At 35.3% G+C, this 16,123-nt stretch overlaps 1 protein-coding gene and 1 pseudogene across 1 annotated transcript; one reads left to right on the top strand and one right to left on the bottom strand.

Annotated features, from left to right (window-relative positions):
* Positions 1–9,732: 9,732 nt before the first annotated feature.
* LOC137745789 (universal stress protein PHOS32) lies at positions 9,733–11,293 on the top strand. Its single transcript, XM_068485802.2, has 4 exons — positions 9,733–10,077; positions 10,375–10,484; positions 10,572–10,690; positions 11,069–11,293. The coding sequence occupies exons 1-4, from the start codon at positions 9,903–9,905 to the stop codon at positions 11,157–11,159; spliced, it is 495 nt and encodes a 164-aa protein (XP_068341903.2). The 5' UTR covers positions 9,733–9,902; the 3' UTR covers positions 11,160–11,293.
* Positions 11,294–11,690: 397 nt separating this feature from the next.
* On the bottom strand, positions 11,691–14,425 carry LOC137744297 (putative glutathione S-transferase; annotated as a pseudogene).
* Between the last annotated feature and the right edge of the window lie 1,698 nt (positions 14,426–16,123).

Raw genomic sequence — 16,123 nt, forward strand, 5'->3', positions numbered from 1 at the left:
TAGATGCTTCATATAACTGAATGATGGATGTTCCAAACGTCGATGCCACAACCAAATTTGATGTTTGTCATTTACTTTAGCACTTAGAACTTAATGATTATTTGAACCTGAAGCAACAGTATCCTCCATAGTCAAGCTGTACAAACCCCCAATTCTTTTACTATGACCAATTATCTTCTAAGTTTGAATGTCTTGAAAATAACAATACTTGGGGTAGAAGTGAGCGTAACAATATAAGGTATCAAGTAGTTTTCCTACCGACAAAAGATTGCACTTAATATCAGGAACAAGTAAAGCATGGACAGTGATAAGGTCGGAGTGAGAGAGATAGTGCTTTCACCCTTCACAGGAAAAGATGCTTCATTTGCACTAGTAGTATACGGATCACAAATATAGTCACGTAACTCATCAAACACTTTAGGGTCACCAATCGCATGATCATTGGCCTCAGTATCAATTATCCATATATTTGTTCCACCAAAATGCATAAGAATACTATGATTATATTGAGCCATTTAGCTAAAACATGAACAATAAAGGCACAAAAGATACGTAGCGGAATTAAGACAATTTACCAAAACACTGTAGCAGAATCACTATTCTGGCAATGTAGCAATGTACTGTAGCACGACACTAGTCTTGGTACTGTAGCATGGCACCGTTTATTTTTATTTTTATTTTTGCATGATACTAAGAAAAGTGGTCACAAAATTAAAGCACACAGGTCACCAAGAGAGAATTGTCACCTACAACAACGATACTGTCACAAACTTGGTAATTACTACCTGCACAATCCGTCAGATGTAATGTTTTATCACAAAAGGCCTTAGTGTTAGTTGGAGTGGGGTTAGAATATTTAAACTCGTCTTTTCTCATTGATACGGTCGATGTGGGACATTTCAACACACCCCATCACGTGGGACCCAATTAGTGGGTCACACGTGGGAGATCCACACATCTCAACAATCACGTGAAGTCAAGGGGACTCACCCTACAAGCGAGGCCAAGAGACCCACCATCATCGCGCGAGGCTAAGGGAACCCACCCATTACGTGGCAGTATAGTACGGGCCCGCTTCCTGACTCTGATACCAAGTTGAATTAAACATGGTAAAATACCAAAAATATATATGACAATATTTGAGAATTTCTTGTATATTCATTAATCTCTAAAGTGGAGTATATATATGAATTACAATTGATATTACATATACACGTTGTCAATGTGAGACAACATACTACTATTTACACTTTAATTAACATATAAATATGTAACTCGCAACAGAGATTACATAAGATGGGTTAAGAATGACAATTAGTTAGAATGTAAATTTAATTTACACACAGGAAAGAGGAAACTACACGAACTAGGATGGACTTTGCCATGGCCAAGATCATTGGTTGTGCTCGTGCGCCTGAGTTATGCTAGCAGATTATCTGAACTTGAACAACCTATGTAATTAGTGTGACGCGAAATGCTAGTAAAATGTACAACTATTGATGTTTGTCACAAAGATATGCGACTGTGCTTGGTGTGGATGATAGCACAACTCATTTGTTTAGGGAGATTCAAAAAAATATATATTTATTTTTTTTATAGCGTGAGACTTGTACACACATCTTGGAATGTTACCATGGCATTTGGGATCAATAACTCAACGTCATGTATAAATGTTAAAATACATGACATCACGTTATTCGTTTAAAATACCAAAATAGCATGACTCTTGTTATGCTATTATGCTTTTCGAACCACTTATAAGGGCTTATTATTATTAAACTCAAGAATTTTTATGAATTTATGCAATTTATGCAATTTTTCTTCCATGATGCATTCCATTTAGTTAGTAGTTCGAAAAATCAACGGTTAGATCTAGTAGATATGGATCTAATAGATAATTTCCACGGTTTGTGTAAACCCCATACCACTAACTGTTACGTACCATTATAGTCAGACTTGAATTTATGATCATGCAACCTGCTATCTTAGTATCAATTATCATTTCATTTGGTATGAGGAGATTTTTTATGGTTCCATCGGAGTATAGGATATGTTTTTCTAACTTTTAGATTATTGGTAAAAAAACACAAGTCCATATACCACACCATAGAGGCCTGAAAATACAAAATACTAGCCCAAAACTTACTAGAACTTATTATTATTATTATTATATTTTGGGGTCAAATTATTAAATGGGTGTGTGTTTCCCATCTTCCAGTAACCCAAAACAAAACAATGTGTACACAAACTCAGTAATGCTGGATTTGGTTACTTACAGAGCGAGGTGTCCTTGACTGACGACTTGTCTTGCTGAATTTTCTGCATAAAATCTCTTCAATGGTTTTATGTTAGGATTTCAGAGAGACGGGTTATTAGTTCACAATTAATCACTAATACTATTTCAATTTAACCATGTACACAATTATATACGTGTTGAGTTTTATCGTAAAAAACTTCAATATAACTGAATACAAAACTATTTAACGGTCAAGTTAAAGTCCCTTCACATTATTCAACCCCTATATATGTATCGTAAAAGCTGCTTTGTCGCATTTGCACCACATAATTTATTGTTTTTTTTTCCTTTTCTTGTAATTCAATTGAAACTGCAGCGAAGATATTGGCTACAAAATTAAGGAGGAGATACGATCATAAGTCATATGACTGTTTTGATCAAAAAACAAAAAGACGTATGACTATGAGTTACACGACAAGGACAAAGGAAAGTGCAAATCAGCTTCCTTCTTCCATATTCTGGAAAGCAAAACAATAATTTAGGCAACTCATCCGCATCCATTTTATTTTATTTCCTTTCCCTTGGGCTTTTCATATTAGGCAACTTCGCAACCATTCGGTCCGCGGCTGGGGGCCGAAGAGGGCCGGCCCGAATCTAAAGGGCCAAAGCTGGACCCGGTCTGTACCTTGGCACGATCGGCTTAACACGATTTTGTTTATCCAACGCCACCTGTTATATGATTCATCTCTCTTGTTGAGGGACAAGTGGACTATGTTTTCTTGACTCATTCATGAGAATAGGAAGAAGTTATCTCTTGAATTAGAGAGAGATTTTTCAAGATGCGGGGAACATAGTTTGATACATTAAGTATCATAATAAATTTGTTTGAAATTTATATTTTAAGTTTACAATCAATTATATTGTTACAATTAGTTTATTAGATTGTGTTTTTAGTACACTAAAAAATATCTCAAAATCAAAATATAATAACAACACTTGTGCAATCCTAAGAAATGAACCTTATTAATTTAATGCTTGCCACGTATTGAGCAACATGTTACAAAGAGAGACCATCAAACTCGTACGGGTATTCTATCAAATCATTTTTCTTCATCATGGATGCATAGTGAACCTTGTTTCTTCTTTTGTACAAGTTACAAAGAGAGACCATCAAACTTGTGAGAATAAACATTTACTACCCTTCTAGAACTATTGAATCGAACAAACATTATGATTTTTGTACTCCATTTCGACCTTCCGCACGTTTTATTTTCTATTCGTTGATTCTTTTTTAATTTATTCAATTCATTAATTAAAAAATATATAAAAATAAAATCCAGTGGAACAAGAGCACAAAAATCACTCCTTTTCTTTGAATAACTCTCTTTATTCTCTCCTCTCTTTTTCTTCTCTTAGCCATGAGCCTTGTGGCTTCTTTCTTCTTTTTTTCTTTCTTTTCTCTCTTTTCAGCCGTAAGGCTTTGTGCTTTTTTGTGTGATTTTATATGAAAGGATGAAGCAGCAAGTGGATAAGTGGACAAACATGTAGAGTTGTAGTGGGTTGGTCATCCACACATTGAATAGCTTATAAGATTACAACACTTCCCCTTGGATGGCCACAAGCCTTCAATTGACTAGTTAAAATCTTGATCTGTTTTGGATGCTTCCCCTTGATGAGTATCTCCGCCTAATTTCAAATTCTTTAGGTTGATCATTGATCATTCTGCTTTAGTCTCTTAGCAGGGAGAGTTGCCGAATGAGGTGCTTTACTTGTTGTTAACTTTCCACATGCTTTTTCTTGAACTAGGCTATAGGACTTTCTGCTAGACTTGCACCAAAGGTCTGAATTTACTCCTTTTATTTGGAGCAGAATTTGATTCAAGGATGGTGGACACTTGATCTTGAATCAGACTTGTGATTTCTTCAAGATCCTTGGGACTTGTCATTGAATGAAAAGGAACCACGAGCAGCTCCACATGACAAGTGATCTTCAGCTTCGTCGGGGATGAATAAGTTCGTGTTTTGTTGTGCTTGTCTCCATATGCTTCAATGTATCATTTTCGCTTGCCTTATCTGTTCCCTTGCAGAAATGATATTTTTCCTATGCAGGTTTGACATCTTCTCTTGCAGTATTTGTCCTCTGATGCAGGAGTGAAATGCAAGCCTTGCAATTGAAAGGTCATTCAGAACATCACTTCTTATCGACTCATCATGCTTGACAGTTTCAGTGTAAATAGCCAACATCATATCAATAGTTGAAGATGAGTACTTAGAGAGCAATGCAAGGTAAGCAATCAGGGAAGAGTTCCAAACAATCAGTTCTAGATCGAAAGCTTGATTTCATGTTCTGACTGATTGCTTTCTTTTTCTTTGTCTTGCAGATAAGAACAACAACAAAGAAAAAGGACAAGAGAAAGCATGATATGAGATATTTTTGCTTTCGACCCTGATGATATGAGATATTCTTGCTCTGGTGTGACTTATTTGAAGAGGTATTCTCGAAGAGGAAGAAAACTGAGTATTTCAAGATACTTTGTTGAAGATGCATTCTCGGAAATGAAGAAGAGTTAGATATTTTTGTAGGTCTGCCTTGTTATAGAAGATATAGGTCAACATATATAGGGATTTCCTAATAACAGGTAGTGGTGTTGTGCCTGTACTCTTGTCAGCAACTGTGGTGTAATTAGAACAGTAAGATTCTCGCGTTTTTAACTTTATCAGAAATCTTGACAAAGTTGCACGTGATATCCAAAAACTGAGATTGAGTTTGAGAAATGTTGATGAACTTTATCCCAAAAATCTAGCTTTTGAAATTCGAAGAGCATTGTCTCTTCGATTTTTGAACAAGTGACCCTGTTGCTTCTTCTTTTATAGAGGCATCAATTGTGCTCAAAATGTATGCTCGAAAAACTACTACATGTAGAATTTTCCCTTCCTTGGCTCTCAGTGTTTAGTGTGCTGGCTCTGTTTCCAATATGGGCCAACGTCTACTTGCTCGAACTCGCCAAGTTGAATCATTGATGGCCGAGGTGGCAAGTCTTAAGCAAGAGATCAGATGACTAAAGCACGAGAGTAGAATGTTACATGTGATTGCAAATAATTACTCGACAAGCATGAAAATAAAGCTCAACCAACTACTGGAATCCGAAAGTCGAACTTAAAGTGACAATCAAAGGTTCGTGGTTTTATTCCAAAGACACCCATTGTCTCAGCCGTCTGGAGTTTCACCAAGTACTGAGGCTCCAAATAATCAACCTCTGGTGTTTTCCCCTTCTGGGGTACTTCCGAGTACTTAGACTTCACATAAGCAACCTTTGTGAAGGTTCCCTCATGTTTGTTCATTTTAACTCATGTGTATGTACATGTCTGTAATTTCTCGGAGATATTAATAGATAAGCTTTATTTCATTCAATGTATTATATAAATACAATAAAGCATAAACTTCACTAAGATGTGGTACTTCTGGACGAAACATCCATTCATCTTTTCCTTATGAGAATGAATGATTTTTCTTAGTGTCTAAATATTAATTAACCACTTGAGTGTTCAACTCATGATCTTCAATCCATATGGTTCTTTAATACCATAAATATCATGGATAAGATTCGTGTTGGCATATTGTTTGATCTGCAACTTGAGACAATATTTCTCTCAACACTTTATAATCTCTCTTGACTCTTCAGGAGTTCCAATTTAATAATATCAAGAGATTTTAGTATGTTGCAACAATATCAGAATGATAGTACTCACTAAGGCAATTTATACCATCCATTGGTATTTAGGTACATATTTTATGTTTTACCCTTCAAGGGTTTTCTTCAAGCAATCTGAATCCTTCAGGGATTTTCCACACTTCATGACACATTTTCCTTTGGAATTTATACAGAGCAACTTACTTCCATATATATTTGAGGGATTTACTTATGGAGATATGTTTCAGACATCTCATAAAGTTTCATGTAATATATAATTTTCCCTTTAAATGGACAAGCTTCATAATGAGAAATCATGTTTCCAAGAGTGTATTGCAATTTCAAGTTTCAACTAAGAACCTTGTGTCATATCATTTGAGTGTAGCTCACTTTATTACAAATGCCCTATGTAACCTTCTGGGTTCAACATCATTTGGCTAGTTGTATTATATACACATATATATAGGTCTATTTTCCCACGTTCTAGGTAAATTGATATGGAGTTGCCTTTCTCCATTTTTTTGGCCAATAATTTTTCATTTTGTCGACGAACAAAAGAACGCAGCTCAATATCAACACAGCTCATTGATGAATTTAGTAGCTACTTGTAAAAACCAAAATTACCATTGGTTATTATTAATCTGAGATCCCATATTCTCATGTGTATGCGCATGCATAAAAGCTTTTCATTTATTTGGATATCCATTGCCTCTTCAAGGGCATTACACTATCTCTTTCAGGATAGTCATAATTTAGAGAATGTGGATCTTAACCTCCTTTAGAGCGTTATAGAGCTTGGATTTTAATCTCCACTTCTGGGAGTTGAGTCATTGGAATCTATACGTCTATCATGTTTCATGCATGAGATATCAAAATTCCCATGTCCACGAATTATCCTTTCTGAGACGTGTATCCATGCGGCGACTGCCATGCTTCCTGCATGCAACAGTTATGTTTCAGGAATGCAATAGTTTAGTAGTGCTATATTCTTCTTCTTTCGAATGATTGAACCTTTTGAATCTAAGGGTCTGCCACACTTCAGGCGTGTAATAGATAAATCATTTGCTACCACATTATTTTGTCCAACAGGGACATCAATTCTTGTAGCCACATTTGTAGCAAGTATATTGATTTTTTTACTTTCGTTGCATCATTCAATTATTCTTACTTCATTTTCTGATTGATTGCTTCGTAAATCAAAATAAGACAAATTCTCTTCGTTCTTCTAAAACGGTCTTTTCTCATCATTCTTCTGGAATGATATTTTCTCATCGTTTTTCTGGAACAATGTTATTTTCTCCCCCTAACGGCAAGAAAACTATCTTATCAAAATCATAGTCTGTAAATTATGCAGTAAATATATCCCTAGTCATGGGTTCCAAATATTGAATGATAAATGATGAATCAAATCCAACATAAATTCCCAGTTTGTATTGATGTCTTATTTTAGTACGTTGTAGCAGTACAACAGGTACATGGATAACACAACCAAAAACTCGTAAATGTATGATATTTGGCTGGTGCCCAAACACGAGTTGTACTGAAAAATATTGATGGTTGGCAACTGGTCTCAACCGAACTTAATAATGAATTATGTAAAATGGTATGTACCCATCTTGCAATTTCTTTTTCATGAGCAGAGCGCATGTAATCAATTTCATCTGCTTAATAAATGCTTCTGCTAAACCATTTTTGGGTAAGGACATGAGGAACATGACTTTCAACATCAATGCCCAGTGATATGCAATAATCATCAAGACTTTGAGATGTAAACTCTTCAACAAATATGCATTATATCATCATATACATACATCAAGGAACTTATAGTCCTTATTTAATAGTTTGTGAACTGAGACTCATATGTCCTTTATTACAATTAAGTTGTGGCACTTCGGCTCTTCAAACTTAAGGTACTCATCAAGGAACTTCATGTCCGATCTTGAGGATATAGGGACTTCATGCCTGATCTTTTTGCATGATGGAACTTCGGGTCCAATCATTTTATGTGAAGAGGATCAAGAAACTTCAAGTTCTGATCTGATCAAGGAACTTCGGGTCCAATATACACTCATCGTAACAAAAAGAAGTACAATAAATAAATTAAAGCAATAGGCGGTAACTCCAGTCATGATAAATAAATTGTTTTTAAATAAATAAAACTTATGACAAGGGCTTTGATTCAACATCATTCACATAAATACCAAAGCTTTAAAGCAAAGGTTAATAATTCTACCCACTATAAATAAATAGAACTTGTGATAGGGTTTTAAACCAACACCGTGCACATAAATATGCCAAAACAGAAAATGCAATGATTAAGTCCTCATCTTTTGCTTTTTCTTTTTCTTGGTCTCGCGCTTCTTTTGTTTCATTCTTTTTATTTTTTTTAATTTTTTTTTTTTTTTCATTTCACAACTTTAAGTCCTTTTAGTTACTCAGGAAGTAATAGTAACAATAAGTTCCAATTGTTGTTCCTCCTCCAGTAAATTTCAAAAAAGTCGAAACAGTTCCCATAAGTTTTGAAGTCAAGAGTGTCTGCAACTTATGAGAAGATCAAACCGTTAGATTTAGCTCAAATTTTAGTATGATATGGATAAGAGGATACCGAACAACTTTTGTGAAGAAACAATTTCGATCTGAGATACTGAAATGGAGTTTTGGTACTCATAAGGTGACTGTCCAATTTTCTGCGGAAATTGGAAACTGGTTTGGTATTTCAGGCATTTGCGATGATCGCACAGTTCAAATTTTCTGAAAATTTGATATATTGTAGGTACTGGGCGTACAAACAATTTTGAAGAAGAAAGTATTTCAATCCGAGGTTTGCAAGTTGTAGTTTTGAGGCCGTTTACATGGCTGTTAGATTCTCTACGAATTTTGAGTTCGTACTCTTTTGTATCTGCAAAGGATGATATACAGTCATACAACAATATATATATATATATATGTATATATATTTGCTTCAGGAAAATCAGTAGTACAAAGATTTTAAGATGAAATGAAATGATTTTCTTATCTATGAGATTCCAAGTGATAGAGGTGAACATGATTTGTGGCATTGTGCTTTCCCCTGACACCAGAGCTTCTCGTACTGATAACTTGTTGTAAAATCAACGGTGTGTGCAGTGGAATAAATAAACAAGACAAAAAATTTACGAGGTTCCTATACAGTCAATGTAACTGGAGTACGTCCTCGGATCAGCAGTGATGCTTTCATTTATAATCTAAAGTAATAAGATTACAAAGATAATTCTCTCTATTATCTCCTCTCTTTTTTCTTCTCTCTGCCATGAGCCTTGTGGCTTCTCTCTTTTTCCTCCTTTCTTTTCTCTCCTTTCAGCCGTAAGGCTTTGTGTTTTTGTGTGTGATTTTATATGGAAGGATAAGGCAGCAAGTAGATTAGTGGACAAACATGTAAAGTTATAATAGGTTGGTCATCCACATATTGAATGGCTTATAAGATTACAACAGATTATAAAAAATAAAAAAAAATAATTAGGGTTATAAAGCTTAAGCAACCGACCCATTAAAGTATCATATATCCAATATCCATAACACTGAATCACTGCTACACCCGGCAGGCATGCCAATACGAAACCTAATGAGTTCATGTTCATAGTGTCGTGGTGCTTCTATCACGCGACCACATCATGAAGCCCCATGTGACGATGCAACGGCTTTTAATCCCATATTAAACAAAAGTGGAACCCACCACTGATCCCCTGGACCAACGTGGGCGGTCAGGATGAAACGAAAAACAAATACCGGCCAACAGTAAAACGCACAACCCATTACCATTAGCTACAAGCCTAGAACGCTTCATCATTTCTTTATATTCTGCTTACTCTACAAGCTTCGAAACTCGTCTTTTTAAACGTTCACGCGCAACGGTTGTGTTTTCTTGTCTGATATAGAACCCTAGAGTTGCAGAAGATCGAGATCGAGAGAGAGAGAGAGAGAGAGAGATCAAAGAGAATGGGAAGGGATAGGAAGATTGGAGTGGCGATGGACTTCTCGAAGAGCAGCAAGAACGCTTTGGAATGGGCGATTGCCAACTTGGCTGACAAAGGTGACACCCTTTATATCATCCACATCAACCCCAACTCCCTCGACGAGTCCCGCACCCAGCTCTGGGCCCAATCCGGTTCTCGTAAGTACACTTATAATTTCGTAGACGTGAGTTATGTCAGTTAACTAAGTCATCTTATCCTTCTCGTCGATCAGAATATTTTAGTCTATGGAACAAACGTCTGTTCTAAATATGCCATTTGAAAATGAGTTTATATTAAATTTGCCTACAAAACGTGCTGACATGTTATTGATTCAACGTTGACGCGCATAAAAATTTCTGATCTAATCATTTTAAGTTTTGTGTGTTTATAGGTAAAGTTTGAAGCTTTGATAATATTGGTTATGTATCCGATCTGGGATTTTTTGCTTTTTGCAGCTCTGATTCCATTGACAGAGTTTAGGGAGCCTGAGATTATGACGAAATACGGTGTCCAAACTGATTTGGAAGTTCTTGACACACTCGACACTGCTTCCAGGCAGAAAGAGGTTTGCTTTGATTAATGGCATATTTTTTATCTGGGTTGTGATTAGTGATTTTTTTGTGCTTGATGTTTGATGGGATTTAATTTGCAGGTGAATGTTGTGACAAAATTGTATTGGGGAGATGCAAGGGAGAAGCTGCTTCAAGCAGTTGAAGATCTGAAGCTGGACACTTTGGTCATGGGGAGCAGAGGCCTTGGCACCATCAAAAGGTATCTATGCAGTTTTCTTGAATTTTATATGGGATTGAAAATTGGAGCATTGATCTGAATTTTATATGGAATTGAACTTTGGTAACTGAACTAAAAATATGTGAGGATTGGTTTTTCGACTTTGTCACAACGTAGAGTACTAGTGCTTTTAGGTAACACCACAATAGCTTCTATTCAAAATAGCACAAATAAAAGACAAGTTCTAACAGAATTATCCGAAATGACTACTACTTCACACTATGATAAGTTTAGCGATGAATACAAATGGTTTTTTATTTTGGACCATGCTCCAATTTTCTCTTTTAGTTTTATAATAAGAGTTTCTTAATTAATTTGGGATTATATGTTTAATCTACTTGTTTTGTGGAAATTAAACAGGATCCTACTGGGGAGTGTGAGCAACTATGTGCTCACGAATGCTCCAATCCCTGTGACCATCGTCAAGGACCCAAGCATGCAACACCATTAAAATTGTATTATCGATAATTAATTACAAACTTGGATCTGGTTTTTGTAATAATCTGTCATTATTTTCGACGTTGGCATTTCTTTGATTCTGATGTTATTATTTTGAAGATGAATGCATTTGGTTTTGTGTATTAATTTAGTTATTCAATCATAGCCATCCCAATTGACCACAAGACACGGTTCAATGAACATCTTTGTCTCATTGTCATTGCGCGCATTTATGGATTTATTGCAATTCTTTGCAAGAAACAAGTCATGCCAACCTGTGTCGATTGTCGAATTCTATCCACTCTATCTTCGCTATAACGAGGTTGTCCAAGGCCCGAGTTGAAGTTTCATTTTAAAATCAATTCTCAAAATTTATTGGTAGAAGGGAGCCACTCCAGTCTATTATAAGCACATGCAAAGTTTTTAAATCTTTGGCAGTTGAAATTCACAATTCAACGACATAATACGACGGTTGCTCTGAATGAATAATAAACAAATTCAAGATACAACAATCTAGAATTTTTCTTGTAATTTTATTCACGAGCTATGAAATGCTTGTAAAGCATCTATGTCGAACTTGCGCGACAAGGATGAGACCAATTAGGTTATCTGTTGGAGGCAGAGTTTCCTCAACGACACTGTGATTGACAAACTCATCACACCAATCCCAGAGTTTCGGACATTTCTCTTTGTTCAGCAGATCCAACTCCAAAGCTTCTTGAGCTGGTTTAAGCCAGTGGCCTATCAAGTTAGCAGCAATGTCTACGAATCCTACGAATCAAATAGTCTCTCCCCCAAAGAACTTCTTGTCCTTGAGCTCATTTTCAAGTAGTTTTAGAAGCTCACGCGCTTCGTCCACCACCTTCTCACGGTCCTCCTTCTCAAAGAAAGCTTTGATTATTCCCGGCTTGCACTGAACATAAATAAAAACAAACAAATTCAAGATACAATAATCCAGAACCAACTTGATCAACAATTCATATTTTATAGCATAAACATTTTATTCTACCATAATATTATGTGGGTTCAAACATGTATTGTTAGGTTTAATCCAAACAGCACAAGTACACATTTCAAACAAGATTCAATTTTTAAGTTTTAGTAATATAAACATTTTACACTGCTAGTCACAAAGAACTTCTAGCTAATATACTTAATGCAAATCACCATGCACATGCTTATATTGATAGACTATTAATCTAAACTATACATTCATACTATAATTAACTTTATTAAAAATAATCTTAAATATCAATGATTCAGATTCACCATCTAACTAGATAACGTTTCTAATATACTTAATGCACAAAGATAAAAGTGAAACATTTTTACTTTCCTAAAAGCGTGAATGGTCTTTTTCATAACTGTCTCTAGGCAAAATGGGAAAGCCATCCTTACAACTCTCATCAATGTACTCAAGAATGACGTGGGACTCAGCTATTGGTCTGTCATTGTGCAGGGGCATAGGGTTCTTCTGATAAATTGGGATGGATTCAGGGTACAGAAGCTAAGATTATCTTCAACCTAAAGGGTTATGTTTAGCTCATGTTCAAATTATAACCTGTAAGAAATTATTTTCTAATGAACAGTATCATGATATATTTATATATCATATTCAACTGAAAGAGGCTATATTTTAGCCCCCTCAATAATTTATTATTTTAAGTTTGTTATTTAATTTTTTTGGTTAATTGAATTAAACTACTATATTAAAATAAGGTTTTTGAACATATTTTGAGTGCCACTTGTCCCTAAATGAATAAGCATCCAGACATATTTTGAGTGCCACTTGAAGATGTAGCCATTTGAAAATTATTGAAAAAAATTAAAGAAAAGATTATTGGAAGAGGTAAGAGAGGGGTGTGTATGAAAAGAGTGTTTGAGGTGGATAGAATGTGAATAATTGAAATAAAATGAGGTAAGATAGTATGGAAGGGTGAAAATGATGTGAGAAATGGTGTAGAAAGGTCTTAGGTATTTATAGGGAAAAAAAAATTAGAATTTTTTAAAATTTTTTAATTTCGTCTTAAAAAAAAAGAAAAAAATTCCAATTGATCCCAATTGAAAGGCTGGCTGGCTGGCAAAAGAAGGCTAGGACGTTGGCCATATCGCTGGATTTTGGCCTGGCGGGTCCTAAGAGTTTTTGGCCCAGACCTCTATTGGAGATGAGTTTTGTGTTAAAAAGGGCTATCCTTTGGCCTATGGCCCTATGGTTGGCTCGGTTGGAGATGACCTAAGCACTTTTGTTGGGCAAGTCCTCCTCAACGTATTCATATTTCACACCTTCAGCTTTAGAGCTATTTCCACTAGGGGTGGGCGCGGGTTGGTTTGGCCAAAATTGCAAACTGAAACCAACCAAGCTGGGTCTAAAACCGATCTGGTTGGTTAATCGAATGTGGCAAGTTGGTTTGGATTGGTTCTCGATTTCTGTGAAGACGAAAATGCATAATAAATTTCTCTTCCAAAAGCTACAAAACATAGCACCAATATGAGTAATTGCTCAAAGAAAAGCACAAATGAAGCAGCTCAAGGATAGCACCAAAGCAACAGCTGTTGTGTTCTCCAAATGGTGCTTGTGTTCTTCTAGAAAGGGTCTCTTAAACTAATCAAGTTTTGTTTTCATGTAGTGAAAACACAGTAACTTGTAAATAATTAATCATTTATATTACTACACATATTAATTGTGATTAAAAAACTAAAAATATATGCGGGTCGGTTCGATTAACCACATCCTAAGAATTTCGAGAACCGATTGCCAAACCAATTGAGGTCGGTGCATTTCGGGCAGTTCAATTGGTATTCTATTAGATGGTATGTAGCACCGAGTAGCACAAAAAATAATTAGTTATGATTGAAATAGATGATTTAATAGTTGTAGAACCGAATTTAACAGTTGAAATACATGTAATATTGAGTGTTACGTTAAAGTCACGCCCTAAGAAGTTTTAAATGATTTTTTTTATATACAACGATAATTAGGGTGGGTATTGAGCTACACAATGGGATAACTATAATTGTACCGCACTCGTACTTAGAACAAACAAATTTGAAACCTCTCACTTACAAGAAAATAAAAACTTTAAATGCTAGATGTATTGATTAGATCATAGGGTGCATTTGGAAGTTACCCAAATCAAAATACTACTGCAACTGCTAACAATTTGCTCCGGAAAGAGAATTGGGCTCCAAAATGCTATTACCTTCGGGTGCTGGGCTACAAGCCTTGCATGTATGTGGGCGTATTCTGATTTGAACAAGGTAACCCATGGATGGAGCCATTAGAGCAGTTCCTCCTGGAAACCCCAAAAATTGCTATTGTGTCACTTCGAGTCAATGAGTCGTTTTAGGGTTTTGGTGGATATTGGTCTTATGAGCTTCACTTAAGATCAACAGTTTTGTTGCCTTTCTGAAGTTGATGTTTTGCTGTCATAGTTGAATTGTTGAAGGGACTTTTAGTGAAATTTGTTATTTGATAAGTAAAACATAAAAGAATTTTGCTAAGGTTAGTAGCTCACGTGTGTAAGAGCTATACGATCATTGATCAAATGTAAATTTCATAACAATCAACAATCTAAAATCATCTAGACACGTGTTAGGCAATTGTGTTACATTGTAACACATCTCAATTTGGGTCCACTATGCTTCTTTAACACCTCTAAACAAATGATCATAGTTCCACATTTGTAAACAACAATAATAGTTAGCAGTGTGGTCCATCAATTGTGTAGCGTATTTACATCATTCCGAAAGAAAATTGCCAAAGGGCCAGCTTTTGACTCTTTAGGACGAGAAGAACTTACATGACATGAGTATAATGTCATGTGATGTGTTGTGTCAATGAAACATGGACATATGAACAAAAACTTATACATATTTTTATTTCATTGGCGCAGAACACCATCATCACGACAGTGTATCCGTGCCACATAAGTTATTATCTCAAAAAAATTTGCATATGAAAATTGAAATGGAGGATGGAGCCATGGCAATAAATGGAAACACAAGCTTTAACGAGGAATCAACAATTTAAAGCACAAAAGTGGTGCATCATGCTGTCATCGGCTCCATTGCTTTCTTCTTTTTTCTTTTGTTTTAAATTTCTAGAGATTGAGAAGCAGCTTGGAATTGAAGAGTGCCTTTCCCTCTACGTTTATTCAAGGTAGCAGTCAACATCCAAACAACGGTTGGGAGGAGCCTTTCTTTCTTCACATACGTTTTTCATCATTTCGAACTTGGAACAACAACCATCATTATATCATTCATCACACACAAATTGGAATTACATAATAATGCCTTGCACGGAAAGTCACCAAACAAAACAAAATTGAGATTAGTTTAAGAGAAATTTTTTTGTGTGCCAAGAGAAATTTTTATTTGTGCCGGGAACACAGACTCATACATTAAATTTATAATACAAGTAATTGCGTACTTGAAAAAAAAAATATTTAAATCACTTGTAATATGATACTTGGTGTACGAGCCACATTTCCGATACCCTGAAAAGTTTCTCTTAATTTAGGGCATCTGTAGCTAGTAGAGACTTCAGAATTTTTGTATAATGATCATATATAATTAGTACCCTATTATGGATCTTAATTTTATTTCTTTCCCACTAACTACTTTGGTCAATATCATGAAAATGCTGTCTATTGTCCCATGCATAAACAAAACTTAATCATGAAATGCCCCAAATCATTAAACCATAAACAAATTTTTTTTTGTCGATAAGATTTCCTAGAGATGATTAAGAGACTACTGTACTAATTTTAATTTAATCATATACACCTACCAACGTACGTGTGAAGTTAAGAATCAAATGTTTCGATGCAAATAGTAGTGAAAACAATTTTTATTTTTAACAAACAATATTATCTACATTAGGGAAAGGATGTGGGCTTAGCTTCACAATAAGCTAGCAATAATGTGGTTCAAACTCACCTTTGGCAAGAATCAAACCTAAGACTTCTCACTTACAAG

The sequence above is a fragment of the Pyrus communis genome, chromosome 12, assembly GCF_041283825.1.
Source record: "Pyrus communis isolate YQ-2024b chromosome 12, ASM4128382v1, whole genome shotgun sequence".
In the NCBI taxonomy this organism is placed as follows: Eukaryota; Viridiplantae; Streptophyta; class Magnoliopsida; order Rosales; family Rosaceae; genus Pyrus; species Pyrus communis.